The 16,031-nt window shown below is 37.6% G+C and overlaps 1 protein-coding gene across 4 annotated transcripts in view; it reads left to right on the top strand.

The window, feature by feature from the left end:
* Window positions 1–16,031, top strand: part of PLD5 (phospholipase D family member 5) — a 173,145-nt gene that overhangs the window by 113,056 nt on the left and 44,058 nt on the right. For all 4 annotated transcript variants that reach the window (XM_054279799.1, XM_054279800.1, XM_054279801.1 and 1 more), the window contains one exon: window positions 952–1,066. In XM_054279799.1, coding sequence (XP_054135774.1) covers window positions 952–1,066 — 115 coding nt within the window. The remainder of the gene's footprint in view (window positions 1–951; window positions 1,067–16,031) is intronic.

The raw sequence follows: 16,031 nt of genomic DNA, 5'->3' as shown, positions 1-16,031 counted from the left end.
CTTTTTTGTTTTAGGTTTACCCTAGGACAAACAATGCATTGAATCTAAAGTGAACTCTGTAGGTAGGGCAGGCATTTTGTCAGGTGCATAAGCCCAAAGTCTTTCTGTATTGGGCTGCTAATTGAACATGGTGTCTGCAGTACTAGGTTTGAATAGCACCAAGGAAATGAGCTCTGGTTGTAGTTGTAGTAAACAACACAGGAGTTTATTCTTCACATGGTCTGCTAATGTTTATGTTACTCAATTTTTTTATTTAATTTAAAATATTCAACCTAAAATTTAAACATTTGCAATGCAATCAGAAGTTTTACTTCTTGTTTCTTTCTTCAATATGTAAAAACATGGTGAATAAAATTTTATTTTGCATATGAAATTTCTGTTTTGACATGTATCCAGCTCAGTATGACTTTCCTTTTCTTGTTCTGTGTTACAGATAGGGTATAAACAGTAAAAGTTTACAGCAGCATAAAAGTTAAATACACATAAAATATCTACGGATAATTATTTTCTTTCTTGGTATAACTCATCTGAAGATGAGCATGCAACTACTTGGGAATGTGTTGTACTGTGATTAGAACCACTTGAAAAAATATCACTCAATACAGAAAAAAATGTAATAAACTGTTTTCCTTGAGAAAGTTAATGTCAGTATGTCCTTATGCAGCATAAAACCCCTGGACACTTCATTTTCTGCCTGACACCTGTCACCTTGTCAATATTGCACAATCTGGGAAAAGTAAAAGATCTTATTGGCCTTCAGAACAGTATTTCTCCAAGAAAACAAAATTTGAGTTGCAAAGCTTTAGGGTAGATTTAATCATATCTAGGAACACAGTTACTCAGATGTTGTTTATAACGTTTTTGTTTTAGCGAGCTTTTTTAATTGGTTGATATACAGTTTGATCAATTCTGGGTCTAAAGGCTTCTGCTTTCCTTTAATGTCCTTCCCAGGGTCAGCGTCTTTTTGAAAAGCTGCTGGAACTGGCGTCCCGAAATATTGAGATAAAGCTCGTGAGCGATAAACTGCCCGTGGAATCCAAGGTATTAAACGACTTGAAAACAAAGGGTAAGACCAAGGTCTTTATGTCGTTCTGCCATTGGCTGCTGCGTGATGTTCCTGCTGTTTAAAATGCAGACTTGGATGGTGCATAAAACGCACACTACTGGCACTGCACTATGGCCCTGTCATTCTTCAGCTTTCTCTGGTTCACAGATGTCAAAGTCTGAAACTGTTACTGTAGCTGATGTGTGCAGGTCCCATGTGAATAAAAAGGCAGTGCATTAGAGAGGTGTTTAAATTCCCTGTAGCCATTTTAACAGTAGGAACATAACCTGAGAGTCTGGGCTAATACCTTGTGGGACAAGATACTTTTCCTCTTTCGAGCAACAGCAAAGTAAATTAACAAAACGACACGTGTATGGTACTGATGATCCTGAAGCCCTGGAAAATAGACCATTGGTCAAATTTAACCAGCTGACAACGTTCTTTGTGCTATGTATATTTCTTTGGTCTCTGCTTTCCTGATTGTAATTTTGAGGCTCAAAACCCCCTATCCACAGTGGGATTGCACATTGGCACTGCATGAATGAACTTGCTTTGTGTAAAACTGCGTGGAAAAATAGTAAAGAGAATTCAAGAATTGCTGAAAGAAATTAGTCTCTCTTAGGAGTTCTAGCAATCTCATACACATTTTTCCTCTTAGTTATCTATATCTGATAAAATAATGATTTTAAGGATAAGATACACTTTTCAAAGATCAAAAAGAATGTATGTGTTTTGATGGTGATCACTTTTGATGAAGATACCTGTATGGATCACAAAGGCAACTCTAAAGCATTTAATTAGGCAAAGGAGTTGTTATGTGTAGTAGCATCCTAACATAACATGGCTGTTCATGGTGAAGAATAAAGGGCACCCTCCTTCAACAAAAATCAATCTATATTTGTTTAAATTCCTTGTAATCTGCTCACTGCACAAGTAAAAGAATATTACTAGTGGAAGTCCTTATCTCTCAGGGAAATTGGCTTTTAATCAAGATTGACATGTTATTTAAATTTAATAAACTTAAAATTAATTAAATAATTAATAATTATAGATCCTCATAATTTCATAACACTACCTGTTCCAGGGATTTGATGATTTCTGCTACATAACCAAAAGAGATATTGATTCTTTGATAACCAGTAAGAATATATCAAATACTTTGTCAGATATATGTGGAATGTCTTTTTCTGATATGTTCAAAAGAAATTGGTATTTCAATATCAATGTCAGTGAAATTATCTTTTGAAAAGTTGTTTCTTTTCCATGTGATTCTAATATCCCAAATTCCTATGAGTCAGAGAATAGCAGAGGTAGGCCTGTACATTCATATCGATGTATTGGCAGCAGATATTTTAAGTACCATTTATTAAAAATACCCAATACCAAAAATTATCCTCTTTCAAAAAAAGATGAGGAGAAATTTTTAGCTAGAAAAGGAGGAGAAATATTTTAACACTTCCTTCTATTTATGTGAGAATTAATCTAACCTGTGAGGTTAAAAAAAACACCCCAGAACACAGGCTTTTACGATTTTACTAGCTTTAGTTTCCCTTATGCCTTTTTTAGATTTATGAGACAGGAAATCTTACAATATTTAAATTAAATTATCAATATATTTGTGCTCTAAGCTACAAAGGATTGGAGAAAGTTGCTGGTATTTTTTATGAGTTTTGTTGTCATCATCTTTGAACTCTGGAATTGTATATATCATTGTGTGCTATTGGCCTTTCTCAGACATCAATATTCCAAGTTCTAGATTTTCCCACTATGATTTTTTTTTTCATTCCATGTTTTGGTCTGCTACTTTCTGCACTGATATTTTTATTAGAATGTCTTGGTTATGACAAGGTGATTGCCAGCTCTGTTGCAGTTAGTTCACTCATTTAGGTTTGTTGTTTGGTTTTTATCTCCATGGCAGTTAGATAAATCTTTCTTTGGTTTTGCATTCCTGAAAAGAAATAAATTAGTTTTAAATTCAGTCAGATTTGCTTGTATTAATTTTATGTTGAAATGAGTAGACCTTGTATGAGCAGCTTATGGTCCTGTTTGTGTCAAATAGAAGCTAAGTATGTGGCTGGCTTAAAAAAACCCAGATAACATTAATCTTTGCTATGCTATCCTGGAAAGCCTATCTACTAAAATTATTAATCTTTTTGCTTGTGAGGGGCTGGCCACCTGCATCCTCAGAAATCCGTCAGAACTGATCATTGAAAGGGAACTGTGTATTGTCACTTGGACTTATATCCATGAAGACAAGTTATTTTTTTTCCTGCAGCTAGCTGGTCAGATTTGTCTTTAAAATATGCCATGCACCCTTTTAAACAGATTCATTCCTCTCTTGGTGAAGAAAGCAGTAAACAAATCAGTAGCTCAGCCAAGTTGTGAAGCATCTCAGGATGGAGAACCAGAATACATTTGTGTGAGGAGACCCAAACCCTGACTTGTGGTGTCAGTCTGAATTGGGCAGCAGAGAGACCAAGCCCTGCTCTGGGGTTCATCACCTGATAAAGGACTCTGATTTGATCCTAAGCAGCAAACATGCTTGGCACCTGAGCCATGGGCAGTAGCACGGACAGAAAGCACATACACAGCCAGTGGGACACTGGGAATTTCATCCTTTCTGGGTCTGTCTTCACCTTGCTAGGTGGGCATAGGTTTGGCTCTTCTTTCCAAGGCTGATGGTATGCACAAGTCAGACTGTCTCCAAGCTGTTCTACTGGATATGAGAGAGAATTGTATTGCATGAAGAGGGTGGAAGAGTCTTGCCTTTCCTTTCAGCAGGCTGAGTGATCAGAACGCCTGGGCTGTTCCCTCATGTGGTGCAGGATGAGGGATAATTTGGCTGTTGGCCATGGATGTACCTGTTAATATATTGCTCAGGAACCTTAAGGGAATCTTCAGGCAGCATGCCCTGCCTGCTTTAAGAAGGAAAAAAAAATTCTACCAAAGTGGAATTGCTTTAAGCACATGGGATTGCTTGAAGACCAGTACTTGGTTATCCATGTTTTCATGCAGTTTTGGCTTTTTTGTACAGGGAACCATGGTAGGCTCCTGTATGGCTGCATCTCAACACAGGTGTCAAAACTATTTCTGCCAGGCAGATTATTCCAGCACATCTTCCCTTTTTCTAGACAGGCATGCATTGAGTCCCCTTGCCTCTTGTTCCCATTTCTGAAGAACTGTAGAAAGCTGGTTTTATAGATCTTTTCCACCACAATGGTGCGTCCTACCGGCTTCCTCTGCAGCAGCTGTCCCTATTGATTAACAGAGGAGAAGGTTGAAATCTGACTTCAAATGTGGGCTGATGGAGTAAGATAAATTACTTATGTGGAGAGGGAAGCAGAACTGAACGGATGTGGAGTGAAATAAAATTAGTAATTCACAATCGCAACGCTAGTGCAGACATCTGAGCTACCTGTGAACCTGCAGGTTTGTCACCACTCCAGTAACTGGTTTTTAGCCTTTCTATGCTATTCTGACTTATTTGAGGTAGCTGTAAAGCAGGGGAGCTTGATTACAGAAGTCCAGTGACTGCAGCATGAAACATGGATTGATTTATTGTGCTAACACATCCCACTGTGTCAGCTGTGGTGACAGGATTCTCTGACTGCTGAGATAATGTACATTTGCCAATAATTACTGTGGGAGTGTTATTTAGTTGCAAAACTAAGTATGCAAAAATGAGGAAATACTAATCCCATAGCATATATTTATGATAAACTTTAATTACGTTATCAGATTCTGTATTTTTCACAGAATACCTGGCTGGTAGTTGTTGTAATATTAGCATATTAATCAGAGAGTTTTCCTTTATATTGAATGAGAATGCATCAAACATTCAATGCCTAAGGCAGTTGATGTTCATTCAGGGGATATTATTTCTGCTGGTAATGGCTAGAATCTTTTTTTGTCTTCATATTTAATGTATGTCTCTAGGCTTTCTTCATTGCACATCTGCCAGATCCTGCACTGAATGCAGAATGATTAATTTCCTCATAGGCCTTTCTGTGCTGTTTCTCACTGTGGTATCTGAGTGGTCTGCAAATACAGTATTAATGAATTTCTTTTACAACATCCCTGTTAGGTGAGGTTTCTTGCTGTTTCTATCTCTTGGGGACAACTAATGATTATTAATGGCAACAAAGGCACCAGAAGCCAGATAAGGGCATTTGTTTTCTATAGTCACAATTAAAATTTTAAAAAGTATATTAGTAATTAAAGAAAAATAATCACATGTAAGTTTTCCCAGTGCATGTTGTTGAAATTATTACTGAACAGACTATAAACTGTGATATTTTATAGGATATATGTATGTCATACCATGCATATCTCTCTATGACTCTCTTGTGAAAGGTAGGTCTGTCTTTAGACAAAATTTGCCTCATTGTGTAAACAAATATGTTCTTCTTTATCCTCTTTGTACTGTGACAGTAGCTTATTAATGCTTGTTTTCATGGTTATTGTTTTAGCCTTTTCTCAGCTGGGGCTCAGTCTACTAGACTGAAGTGTTTCTTGTAACCCTCCCCCTCCTTTCACATAATTATGTACCAGTCTTTGTTCATCAGTAACATTTGAATAGCACTGTCTCCAATTAGCAGGTTGTTGTATTATTTCTCACGTGTACAGAATCTAAATCCCTTACTAATTGCTATCTTATTTTAGCTGATAGTGTTCATGCTTTTTAAGACATACCAATGGATTTTCCTACTCTAATTTGCATTGCTTCCTTTATTTTCTATTTCTTTTTTTCCCTAGTACTCCTTTTTCATGAAGCATTTTTCATATATTTGCCAGGAATATTTTGTCTTTTGTCAGTGGTGGCTGAGGCAGATAAGAAAAGAGGAGTCTGTCCATGTCACAGTGTGATTTTAGAAAAATATCTTCTAAGTCCTTTTAGTAATCACTTTTATGTATTAGCAAGGAAACCAGAGAATAATAGGAAGACATTGTCATAGGCAGGATCCAGTCACTAGATCACATGTGCAGCTGTTATTTACTGAGCAGTGAATGCACATTTGCCCAGGATTACAGTCTTTCCTTATCAGATACAACCAAAACAAAGAAACTTAAAAGGTACATTGTTGTAGAGTGATAAATAAATGAGTAGATAGTAAAACTCTGGAAATTTATTATGCATTAAGTTGTGCCCTTTGGATTACAAATACTAACAGATACCATTCCATGACAAATTTAATCAGGTTACATCTGGGGAGCTGCACAATCCCAGCTTCCTCTTTGCTCTCCTCACCCTGTATTGTCCCTGCCTTCTTCCTTGCACCAGTGATCATGTGGTGAGACAGTTCAGGGAGCTGATTTGGCTACAGACTGCTTTTTTTTGGGCTAGCTTAATTGTCATTTGCATTAGATTTCTGAATTACTCAGTGTGTGATCTCACAGGCTGGGGGCAACACAGGGAAAGGAAACACATAGCTGGGCTGGACAAGGGAGGAAGGGCCACTGGAACCTGGTTGCAACAAGTTCAATCTGCCATGGCACCAGAAAGCTCAAGCTGATGTAATGTCAAGGGACTTCTAGAAGTTTGAGGGTTTCCTGTACTTTGCTGTAGAGTCTGAACATAAGTGTGGCACAATAGGCAGCAATAGTAAATATGGTTTGTATAAATTATTAAATGTGTTTAATTCCATATTCTGTCTGCTTCTGTTGGCATACTTAAGGTGCTGTGTAGTGTTAGAGCTGGATTGCTTGTGGGACATGAATTTTTACTGTTGGCCACAATCATGTTCTCTTTCCCTGTCTTCTTGTGGAGGAAAGGAAGATATAAATTTTAACATACTGTAGAAGAACTGAAAGACATTTGCTATGTCATAGAAAAGATGGAGATCATCTGGGAATATCAGAACATTTTTTTCTTATGAAATAAACAGTGAATTTGGTGCTTTTTTTGAACTAGAGCCTTTGTATACTGCAAGCCCTTGAAATGTGAAATTGGCCATTCTGGAGAAACTGACATTTTTTTCTGGAAAAGATAAAGCTATAAGACAAAGAGGGAACATTTCCTAATTAGTTTTCTTGGGCCTAAAACTGTTTAGGGTTTGGGTGACTGAAGTTTTTTGACAGCTAGGATAAACCATGATGACATGGATTAACTTTAAGCCCAAAATACTTGATTCCAGTATTATAAAAAATTGTTCAAAATATGGGGGCAGTGGTCTGTAAAGAGATTAGACAAGAGCTATCACTGGCAATTTTAAGAATAAAATAGACAAGCTTCTGTGACGAATGGCCTCATAGATCTGGTGCATGGGAAAGGTCTAGATTGATTTCAAAGCTGTGTTTAATCATTGTGTAATGATTTGGAAGGAGAACATAAGGAGAACATAAACTTATGTACTTAAGGACATTTATTTCAAGATAAGATGGATTTTTTTTTTTTCAGCAGAACAATTATTCACTGGAACAACCTTCCTCAGGGACATGGTAGAGTCTCCATCACTGGAGGTTTGCAAGATGTTACTGGACAGGGTGCTGAATAATCTCCTATAGGCTTCCTTTTTCCACAAAAAACTGGGTCAGATGGTCTTCTGAGGGCCCTTTTAACCTGGGATTTTCTGATTCTAATTAAGTCTTTAATTTCCTCTTCATGTGAAGATAATGTTGGGAATCAATGTAAATACTCTGCAAAGACTAAGAAGAAAATGCATTCTGTTCATATAATGGGAAGCTAGAATTCAGAAGATGGATCTTGAAGAGATTTCTGCCTGTCCAGATGTCAGTATTTGCACAATGTATCATAAGAATAATATTATCTGATGCATGTACCCTTGGACTGTAAAGAGTGCTCTTGACAGCTGGTGTTCAGTGGATGGTTTTGCATAAGGCATTGAATGGATCTGTAGCTCCATTGCTTTCTTCATCCATTTCCTAGGCTGGATTCTCCAAGAGTGTATGTGAGGGAAGGATGTTAAGATGGAGGAAATTCCTGCAGCAGTACCAAAACCAGAGTGGCTTTTCCTTAGGATTTTTCATTAAGAAGTAAGCAGGATTTTTTTGAGGGGTGAGTCTTCCTGAAGAAAGCAAGTAATTTGGGTCTGAGTTTCGTAGAGATAAATAAAGGTGCATGTAAGCAGAGGGCAAGAAATCTCTTTCATTCCTTTCAAATCATAAATACGGACATTTTTCTAAAATTCTAAGTCACACTTGAAAATATGAGAGTGTACAAAAGGCAGATAATGAAAATTCCACTGATAACACCTTTGATATCTGATTTTAAAATTCATTTTTATATTTTGATTTATTATGAATCATGCCTTGTTCAGTTTTTATTACTCATTTAGACAGCTCGGGTGCAAGAAAATAGTAGATGCAAGATTTGATTTATCTTTTATTCGTTGCTATTGGAGAATGTTTCCTGATATTTTCTCAAAAACTTTAAGCCTGTGACAAGCAATCTTAAAGCCAGTTCCAAGATGGAAGATCTCATTAAGTTCTTTGCCTCTTAGAATGCATAGTAACTTCGGCAGTGTTCTATGTAGTGAGAATTACCAAGCTGAATTCCCAAAGCTAGCTGCAGCCCATCTGAAAGGAAAGAAGCAGGTGCTAGTTTTGCATCAGAGATTCAAGCATTCATACCTAACATGCAGAAACTAGGTTTGTTTTTGGAGAAATGTCTTTCTGTTCAGGCACCTAAACTGACTTACCTCAGTTTATGTTGCACAGTGTGCACACATCCACAAACATCTTGATCACAAAGGAATGTTCAGTACTGGTTTTGTGCCTAAATCCCATGAGAACTCATGTGCAACATTTCTTATTTGTTTCAGCTGGGGGACTGGGTAATGTAAACCCCATCCAGCCTTATGAAACATGACTGAAAAGTGCAAGTGGGGACTATTTTTGTTACATGTGTTTCAATAACCAATCTTCAACACAGAACATCTGCCTGAGTTGCAGAAGATGATGTTGAAAATCTTGCTCTGTCTGAAAATTTCTAAACTGCCGGTTTTTACCTTACAGCTGTCTGCCTTAACAGGCACCTGACAGAAAGCAAATCACTTAAGCTAGTATTGAACATCTTAAACTTCTTAAAATTGAGCTTACAGTCACAAAGATTTAGGAAGGGCAGAAGGTATTTTGTAGTGCTGCTCCCTTAGTTCTTCCTATTTGAGTTCTAGCAGTTTGCAGAAAATCTTTTAATCTATTTGCATTTAAAGATGGCTGTAGTAGTCACATATTCATTTGGGGTAGAAGAAACCTGGCTTCCAGTCCCTACTCTGCTTCTGCTCCTTCTATTGCTTCCAGATATATTTTGAAAGAAATTTCCTAGCCTTAATAGTAACAGAAGTGTTTTAAGATTCTGATTGTAGGACAGAATTTTAAAACTTCATTGGATAACCCATTCTTTCTGTGCAAAAAATGAGGAACTGGTGTAAACAACATATTTTCCATCAGCATTGGCTGCTGCCTAGTTTGGATGTCTTTTAGCTCAAAAAATACAATAAACTAGTGATAATCTTGTTTTTATTATAGGTTCTACAGGAAACTAGATGCCTAATCTGGGAATTAAACTTTCCCTAGATACACAAATATCCTCATTTTAGGCACCACAATAGTTCATAATGTGAACAGATTACTTTCTCTTTTGAGCCTGAAGCACACTAACTTTAAAAAGATTTAGGCATAGCCTGACTTACAGAGTTCTCTAGCAGGAGCAATTTAGCAGTATGAGGCTGTCACATCCACAGCCAATAGAGGGAGAAAAAAAACCAAAACAAAGTTCACAATCACTTAAATTCTGAAGGCAGAAGGGCCTTGGGTTGTACTCGCTTGTTTTGCAAAGAGAAAGGGGGAAAAGGTTCACTTAAGCCAAAAAATCTCTCTTTTAGAGCCAGATATGTAGCAATGAATTCTGATTCTAAGCTCTACAGTTTCTGTGTCTGTAGACTTAGAAATGTGTACCTTTGCTGAGAGAAATGGCTGTGTATCCAAAGACAGTGCCCTCTCATTGGTAATGTGTACCTAGGCATTATAAAATACCAGCTGTGCTTTGCAGTATCTGTGGTCACCACTTCAAAGATGCATAGGTAAATAATAATGCTTTCATTTAAATAATTTTTTTCATTATTCAAAGACAGGTGTACTGTGATGTGTATTTGTTAGGGATGAACTATGAGGTATATTTAAGATGTTAGGTGTTCAGTAGAAACCATATCATAATTCTTCTGCTTTGAAATTTGTAATGGAAAAGGTCTTTCATGGTAGATTGATCAGTATTTTAGTACATAATTTCAGTTTGCAAATATTACACTGAAGTCTGGTACTAAGGTGTGTGTATTCATGGATTTAGTAGCAGTGGGCACTTTTGTATTTAATAAGCTCCAGCACAAATATGAGTATTTGCAATCCAGCCATCTTGTGAACAGCCAAAGTGCTCTTGTCAGGTAGGACCTAATCAGTCCAACATAGGAGCTTGTGCCACAGGGATCATCTTCAAATCTTGCCTGGTGGTTTACATGCTGGAATGGATTCTTCCCGTATGGCACTAGCTGCTCTGAATTGCTGACACTCTTTAGCACAGAGGAACCAATAACGGATGGCATGAGCAGAAATTAGTTGTGACATTTTTAGAGCATATGGATAGCGTGCAAGTTCCTACCTACAGCTACTGAAAGAGTTGGTAAGAGCTGCCAGGGCCATCTGAGCTCAGAAATCATTCGTTAGGTAGCTGTGTTCCCTTTGCAGAAATTTTGGCATCCCATGCTTTCTCTTGTGTGCAAAAATACTAATGTTATCTCATCCTGCAAGGGCATGAAGGCTAATGGTCCTAAAAGGGATCCAAGGAAAAGAATTTAATTTTGGTCAATTTTGGTTTGTCCATTTCACATACTTAATGTTCACTGGAAGCCTGACTGTTTCCTTAGAACTGTACCTTGGTCAGTCAAAGCTGTGCTGCTGGTATGATTTGGTGTATTTTGATTGCTGCTGATTTGCAAGCAGGCTCCAGCCTTCTCAGCGGGGCTCAGTGTTTTGTCTCTCACCCTGTTCAAGTTTATTCTGTCATCTAGCCTGAAATGTAACTTCAAACCTGGGCAGCTCTGAGAAGACCATCACCTGAAGTGACATGACACAGACACTTGTATTATGTTCTTTTAGCTGCTTCGCTGCTAGCTCAATTTCTGCTTCAAATCTGGTTAAATACTGTGTGCTCAAAGTTGTATAAGAAGCATTAACAAATGCCCAAACTCAACTGGCAACACCACTTGGTTTTCATTTGATGAATGCTTTGGAAAGGCTACTCAGCTAGGGTTATTGTGTACAGCACAACTGTAGCATGCAACCAAATCTTGCTGGTTTATACAACATTAGTTACCAAGCCTGATCTTTGTAACATGGATTTGCCACTATGATACTGATCTTTCTGGTAATCTCCTATAGCAGTTTTCAAATTAACCTTCACTTCTGCAGCACTTTGGTGCGTTATGAATTTTTACACAGCCTAATGGTTGGAAAGCAAATTACATTAAGATAATTCTGAAGTTATTCAACCGGAAGCAAAGTTCTCAGAGGATGTTTCTGTTACTCTCCATCTTTTCCATGTCTTTCTGCATGTCCTTACAGAGCAGTTGTTTCTAATGTTTATCCTTGAGAACAGAGTGATTTCAGCCCGTTTTCCATCCTTTGGACAAAATATTAACTTTCTACAGTGTATAAGTCTTAGTAATTGTGTAGTACAGAAATTGACAGTCATTTCAGTGGCTCAAAGCAAAACAGATCCCTGCTCTTGAAGCTTTTAATCTCAGTAGTCTTGTTAGCATTAAAGTGATGGACAAAAGTGCCAGCAGTTATAGGACTACATAATTACTGTACTAAGCTTCAAAATCACTACAAAAGAACATTGTGATGATTGCAATGAGAAGCTTTCATAATAACAGTTCCTAAGCAAAGGACCACAGAGCAGCTGTTCTCAGCCATAAGACAAAGGATTGTAACCAAGTCCCTGGTTTGATATTGGGACTTGAAGTGCCTTGCTGCCTTCTGTTCCTGCTTTCATAGAGATCCCAGTAGTCAACTGCAAGCAGTCCAGTTCCACAGCCCCAGTGCTGTACACTACTGCCATCCCAAGTGAACTGGTCCAGCTCTGTCTCTTATTGTCCTCAAGCCAATTCTGATTCTCCTGTGTGGTTTGGAGTAGAAAAAGAAGTCCTACAGACCTGGTTATCCACCAGTTCAAAATGTCACAGGGGAGTAATGTACCTGTATTCCTGTCCTTCACAGGGAGTTGTTGATATTTACACTGGAGAAATGAAACAATATTTGTTTTGTGGTCTAGTCCCTCTGCAGTACTAAAATCCTCTGTGATTTCAGTGTGCAGTTACTTTTATTGACTGTATATTGTGTGTGTCCTTCACCCAGATAATAAGATAGAATCTGTGGGGTTGTGGCTTCCTTTTGTTTTGCTTTCTATATTTCAAGTAGGCTGTTTGGATGAAAGTCAATCCATGTTAAAAATCTGCTAACTGACAAGCTATTGATCTGTATCCCCTAGGTATTTCCTCAAATCAATGTATTTTTTCCCCATACACCTTTTGTTTTTTCTCAGTCCACTGTCTGGATTTTTCTGATTTTGGCATGAGGGCATGTCCATTTTTCTCTTTAAAATGCCTCTATTTAAATGAATGAAGTATCTGGGTGACCAAGCCAGAATAATGAAGCCCTCAAAAATGCATCTTGACAGACTAGTTAGAACAATAGTAAATCAAGTGTGAGACTTCAGCCTGCTACAGCAGAGCTGCAGTGTGTAGTGTATGTGCTTACTTTGATAAAAAAGAGGCTGTAGAAGTGTCTTGTTCTTTCAAGAACCTTGGATTCATGATAGTAAAAAACTCAGCTTCAGTTATTGTTTGGACTAAGAAAGCAAGAAGAAATTCCCTGAGTCCTAAATTGCAACAACCATCAGAAATCTATGTTTATTTTGAGGGTGTATATAATGAGTTAATACCTGTAGAAGTCCTAGCACATGTAAATAATGTAAAATTAGGACCAATCTGGGTATCCCAAAGCCATGGATAGCCTTAGAACTCTTAAGAAAATGTTTTTCCTTTCCACAAATTTATTTGAAAAAGCTTGAAGAATATACCATACTGCTTATGTAGTTATAAAATAAATATGTTCCTCAGGTAATTGGAGCAAGAGAGACTGAATGAATAATTTGATAAATATATATGATAAATGAAACAATGTAAGAGTAGGCAAGGGCAAGAGTGAAATTATGAACTGAGTGTGAAATGGAAGAGAGCAAAGGAGAGGGAGGATGAATGATGTTGGGGGAAAGTAGTGGGGGAAATGAAATCTGAGGGAGGAATAAATCAGATAAAACCAAAGGTCAGAAACTTAAAACTGGGTAATTAATTTGGGAAAAGATCAGAACAGAATGTTGTCAAAGGGTGAAGCATGTTATTGGTGGACTTGTGACAACATGGAAAGAAAAATAATTGCCATTGAGAAAGGAATGACCTGAAAAAAATGTAGAAAAGTCAAAGGCTGACTCAGCAAGATAACAAGATAGAATCAAAGGAAGGAGGTGGGGAAAATTGCTTAGAGACGAGGGAGAAGTAGTGAAAGGAAATGTCTATGCCACTGGCAGACCCAGATTACTTTTGGCTGTGCCTCTGCTTTTCTTGTATGGCCACAGCCAGGTCAGCTGGTGCTCTTGGCTTTCAGTAGCCTGAAGATAATGCTCTATTATCTCAGAGGCTGCTCAGAGAATCATCTAATGAAAGTTCAGGAAAAAAAATAGATTCTGTTATGAAGGTGTTGTAAAAATTAAAAGCAGTAGCCACCCAAGGAGGCAAAATCTGCTCTCAACTCTTTGCCTGCCCTGCAGCATCTCACCTTCCAGAACTGAGATTTATTTCTCCTTCAGGAGAAGGAAACTGACAGAACCCAAAGCAGAGCTCCAGATGTCTGAGGAGCACATTTTGAGAATAATGCACAAGTGTTGTTACTGCTAGTCAGCATATTTAGAAGAGACTGTTGCCAATACTGATGATTTTAGAATATATAAATATCAGAATGAAATCATGTTGCTAAGTTAAAAAGAGATAGAGATAAATAGTCACTGCATTTTTCTTGGTAGAGATTTAGCCTTGTTCCTTCATAAAAGATTGTGATCCTAATTCCTCATACGTTAGGATGAAAAATGTCACTGAATTCTTGGATGTTTCATCCAAGAAGTATATAAATAAATATAGTGGTTCATAATGCTAATCCAAGTAAAGAAAAGTCTTCACAAGGAAGTGGGATAAGCAGTGTGCAAGTTTACTAATCTCTCCATTATATTTAAAATGACTTTCTTTTATAGTGAAAACATATGCAATTATACTTAGGCAAAGAAAGAAAGCCACAATCCAACTTTAATAATGTTTTTACTGATTGTATTATAGTCTTCCTTTAAGTGGTAATATGCTTTGTCGCCTGAATCAACTAAGTAAGAAAATTACTTCTCCCAATCTCCAAAGCAATCACTTTTATAGCTTTGTCTAGTAAATGAGCAGTCTACTCTCAAATAACGAAGGGCAAAAAAAGATGTGGATTTTTTTTTTAATATTCTAGCAAACTTTGTTGTATATGAGTTCTCTTACAGACTCTACTGAATCATCAGACTCTCAGAGCAGATTTGTACTAAGAAAATGCTATTTAAAGGAATGCTGAGTTCTGCTAAGGGGAAAGAATTGAACTGATCATCAACGCTCTCATTATTCAAAATTTTATTTAAAATTTTCTATGATTTGATCTGAAATACTTCAAATAGCTCAAAAAGAAGTAAAAATTGATGTAAAAATACTGATATCAAAGTCAAGGCAGTAAAAAAATGAGGATTTTTCTCAGGTTTGCTACTTCAAGCAGCAGCACATGTTAAAAGAGGCAGAAATGTTTGCTACTGTTGATAAAATTACTAGAAGGAAAGGAAAAGCTGTTTGGAGCTTTTAAAATTACACTAAATTCTTGTGCATGGGCTCAATTCAATTTTTTTTAAGACAGACTAAAATGGGAGCCCTAAACTTTGGCCCAAACAGTAAGAGATTTTTTGGCAAATGCAGTACAGAAATCCCTGGTTTCAGAGGCCACATCTAGGTTGGAAATGTAGAGTTGAGTATGTCTTTTCCTGTCTTATTCTATGTAGTGAGCTATACTGTTGGCTGCTGGCATTTTCTGCTGGGTGGCAGCAAATGCTTCTCAAGGACATGCTGATGCCCTGGACTTCCATCATGGAAAAGAGCAGAGATCTGTAGTTATATGAGCTTATTCCTTCTTTGCAGTCTAAAATTCTGTGTATAGGTGAAGTAAACACATCCATGCATGATTTATCAACTGTGAGGATGGCGAGGCATTGGAAAAGGTTGTCCAGAGAAGTTGCTGATGCTCAATCGCTGGAACTGTTCAATGCCAGTTTGGATGGAGCTTTGAGCAACCTGGTCTTCCATCTGCTGGAAGGTATCCCTGCCCATGGTAGAGGGTTTGGAACTAGGTGACCTTTGATTTCTCTTCCAGCCCAAGCCATTGTATGATTCTATTCATGGGGGAGGTCAAGTGTTCTCCTGCTGTGTCTATTCTGCAGGTAAAGAGGGGAATTTCTATCTCTGTGCTGTCTTATTTGTGATGGCCACTGGCTGTTTGCTGGTGAATCAGAAGTAAGGTGTAGCTGGGTGGGTATTACAAGTATTACAAAGAAATACTGTCAGGCCTCTCTTTTGTCTGGCCTGTGAGATGGGATGGGAAGCACTTTGCTTAAATTTCTGGGATTTTTCTGCTGAGTAAATCAAAAGGACCCAGCAGGCAGCACAAAATGCATTCATGTGGGGGAGAGCTAACACTCCCACTCTGAACACTAGCTACAGCTGGGTACTTAGCTGAGAAATCAGTGTTTTCATTACTTGGGTAGCAACAAAGGCCAACATTTGACTTCTTCAAAGCCAGGGTAAGGGTATATTTAGATAAATGTTACTTTAAGAGCTAACTTGCTCCCAAG

This window comes from Melozone crissalis, unplaced genomic scaffold (genome assembly GCF_028551555.1).
Source record: "Melozone crissalis strain CALT ecotype California unplaced genomic scaffold, PUWL_Pcris_2 ptg000027l_1, whole genome shotgun sequence".
NCBI classification, from domain to species: domain Eukaryota; kingdom Metazoa; phylum Chordata; class Aves; order Passeriformes; family Passerellidae; genus Melozone; species Melozone crissalis.
This window is presented reverse-complemented; position numbering and strand designations above follow the sequence as displayed.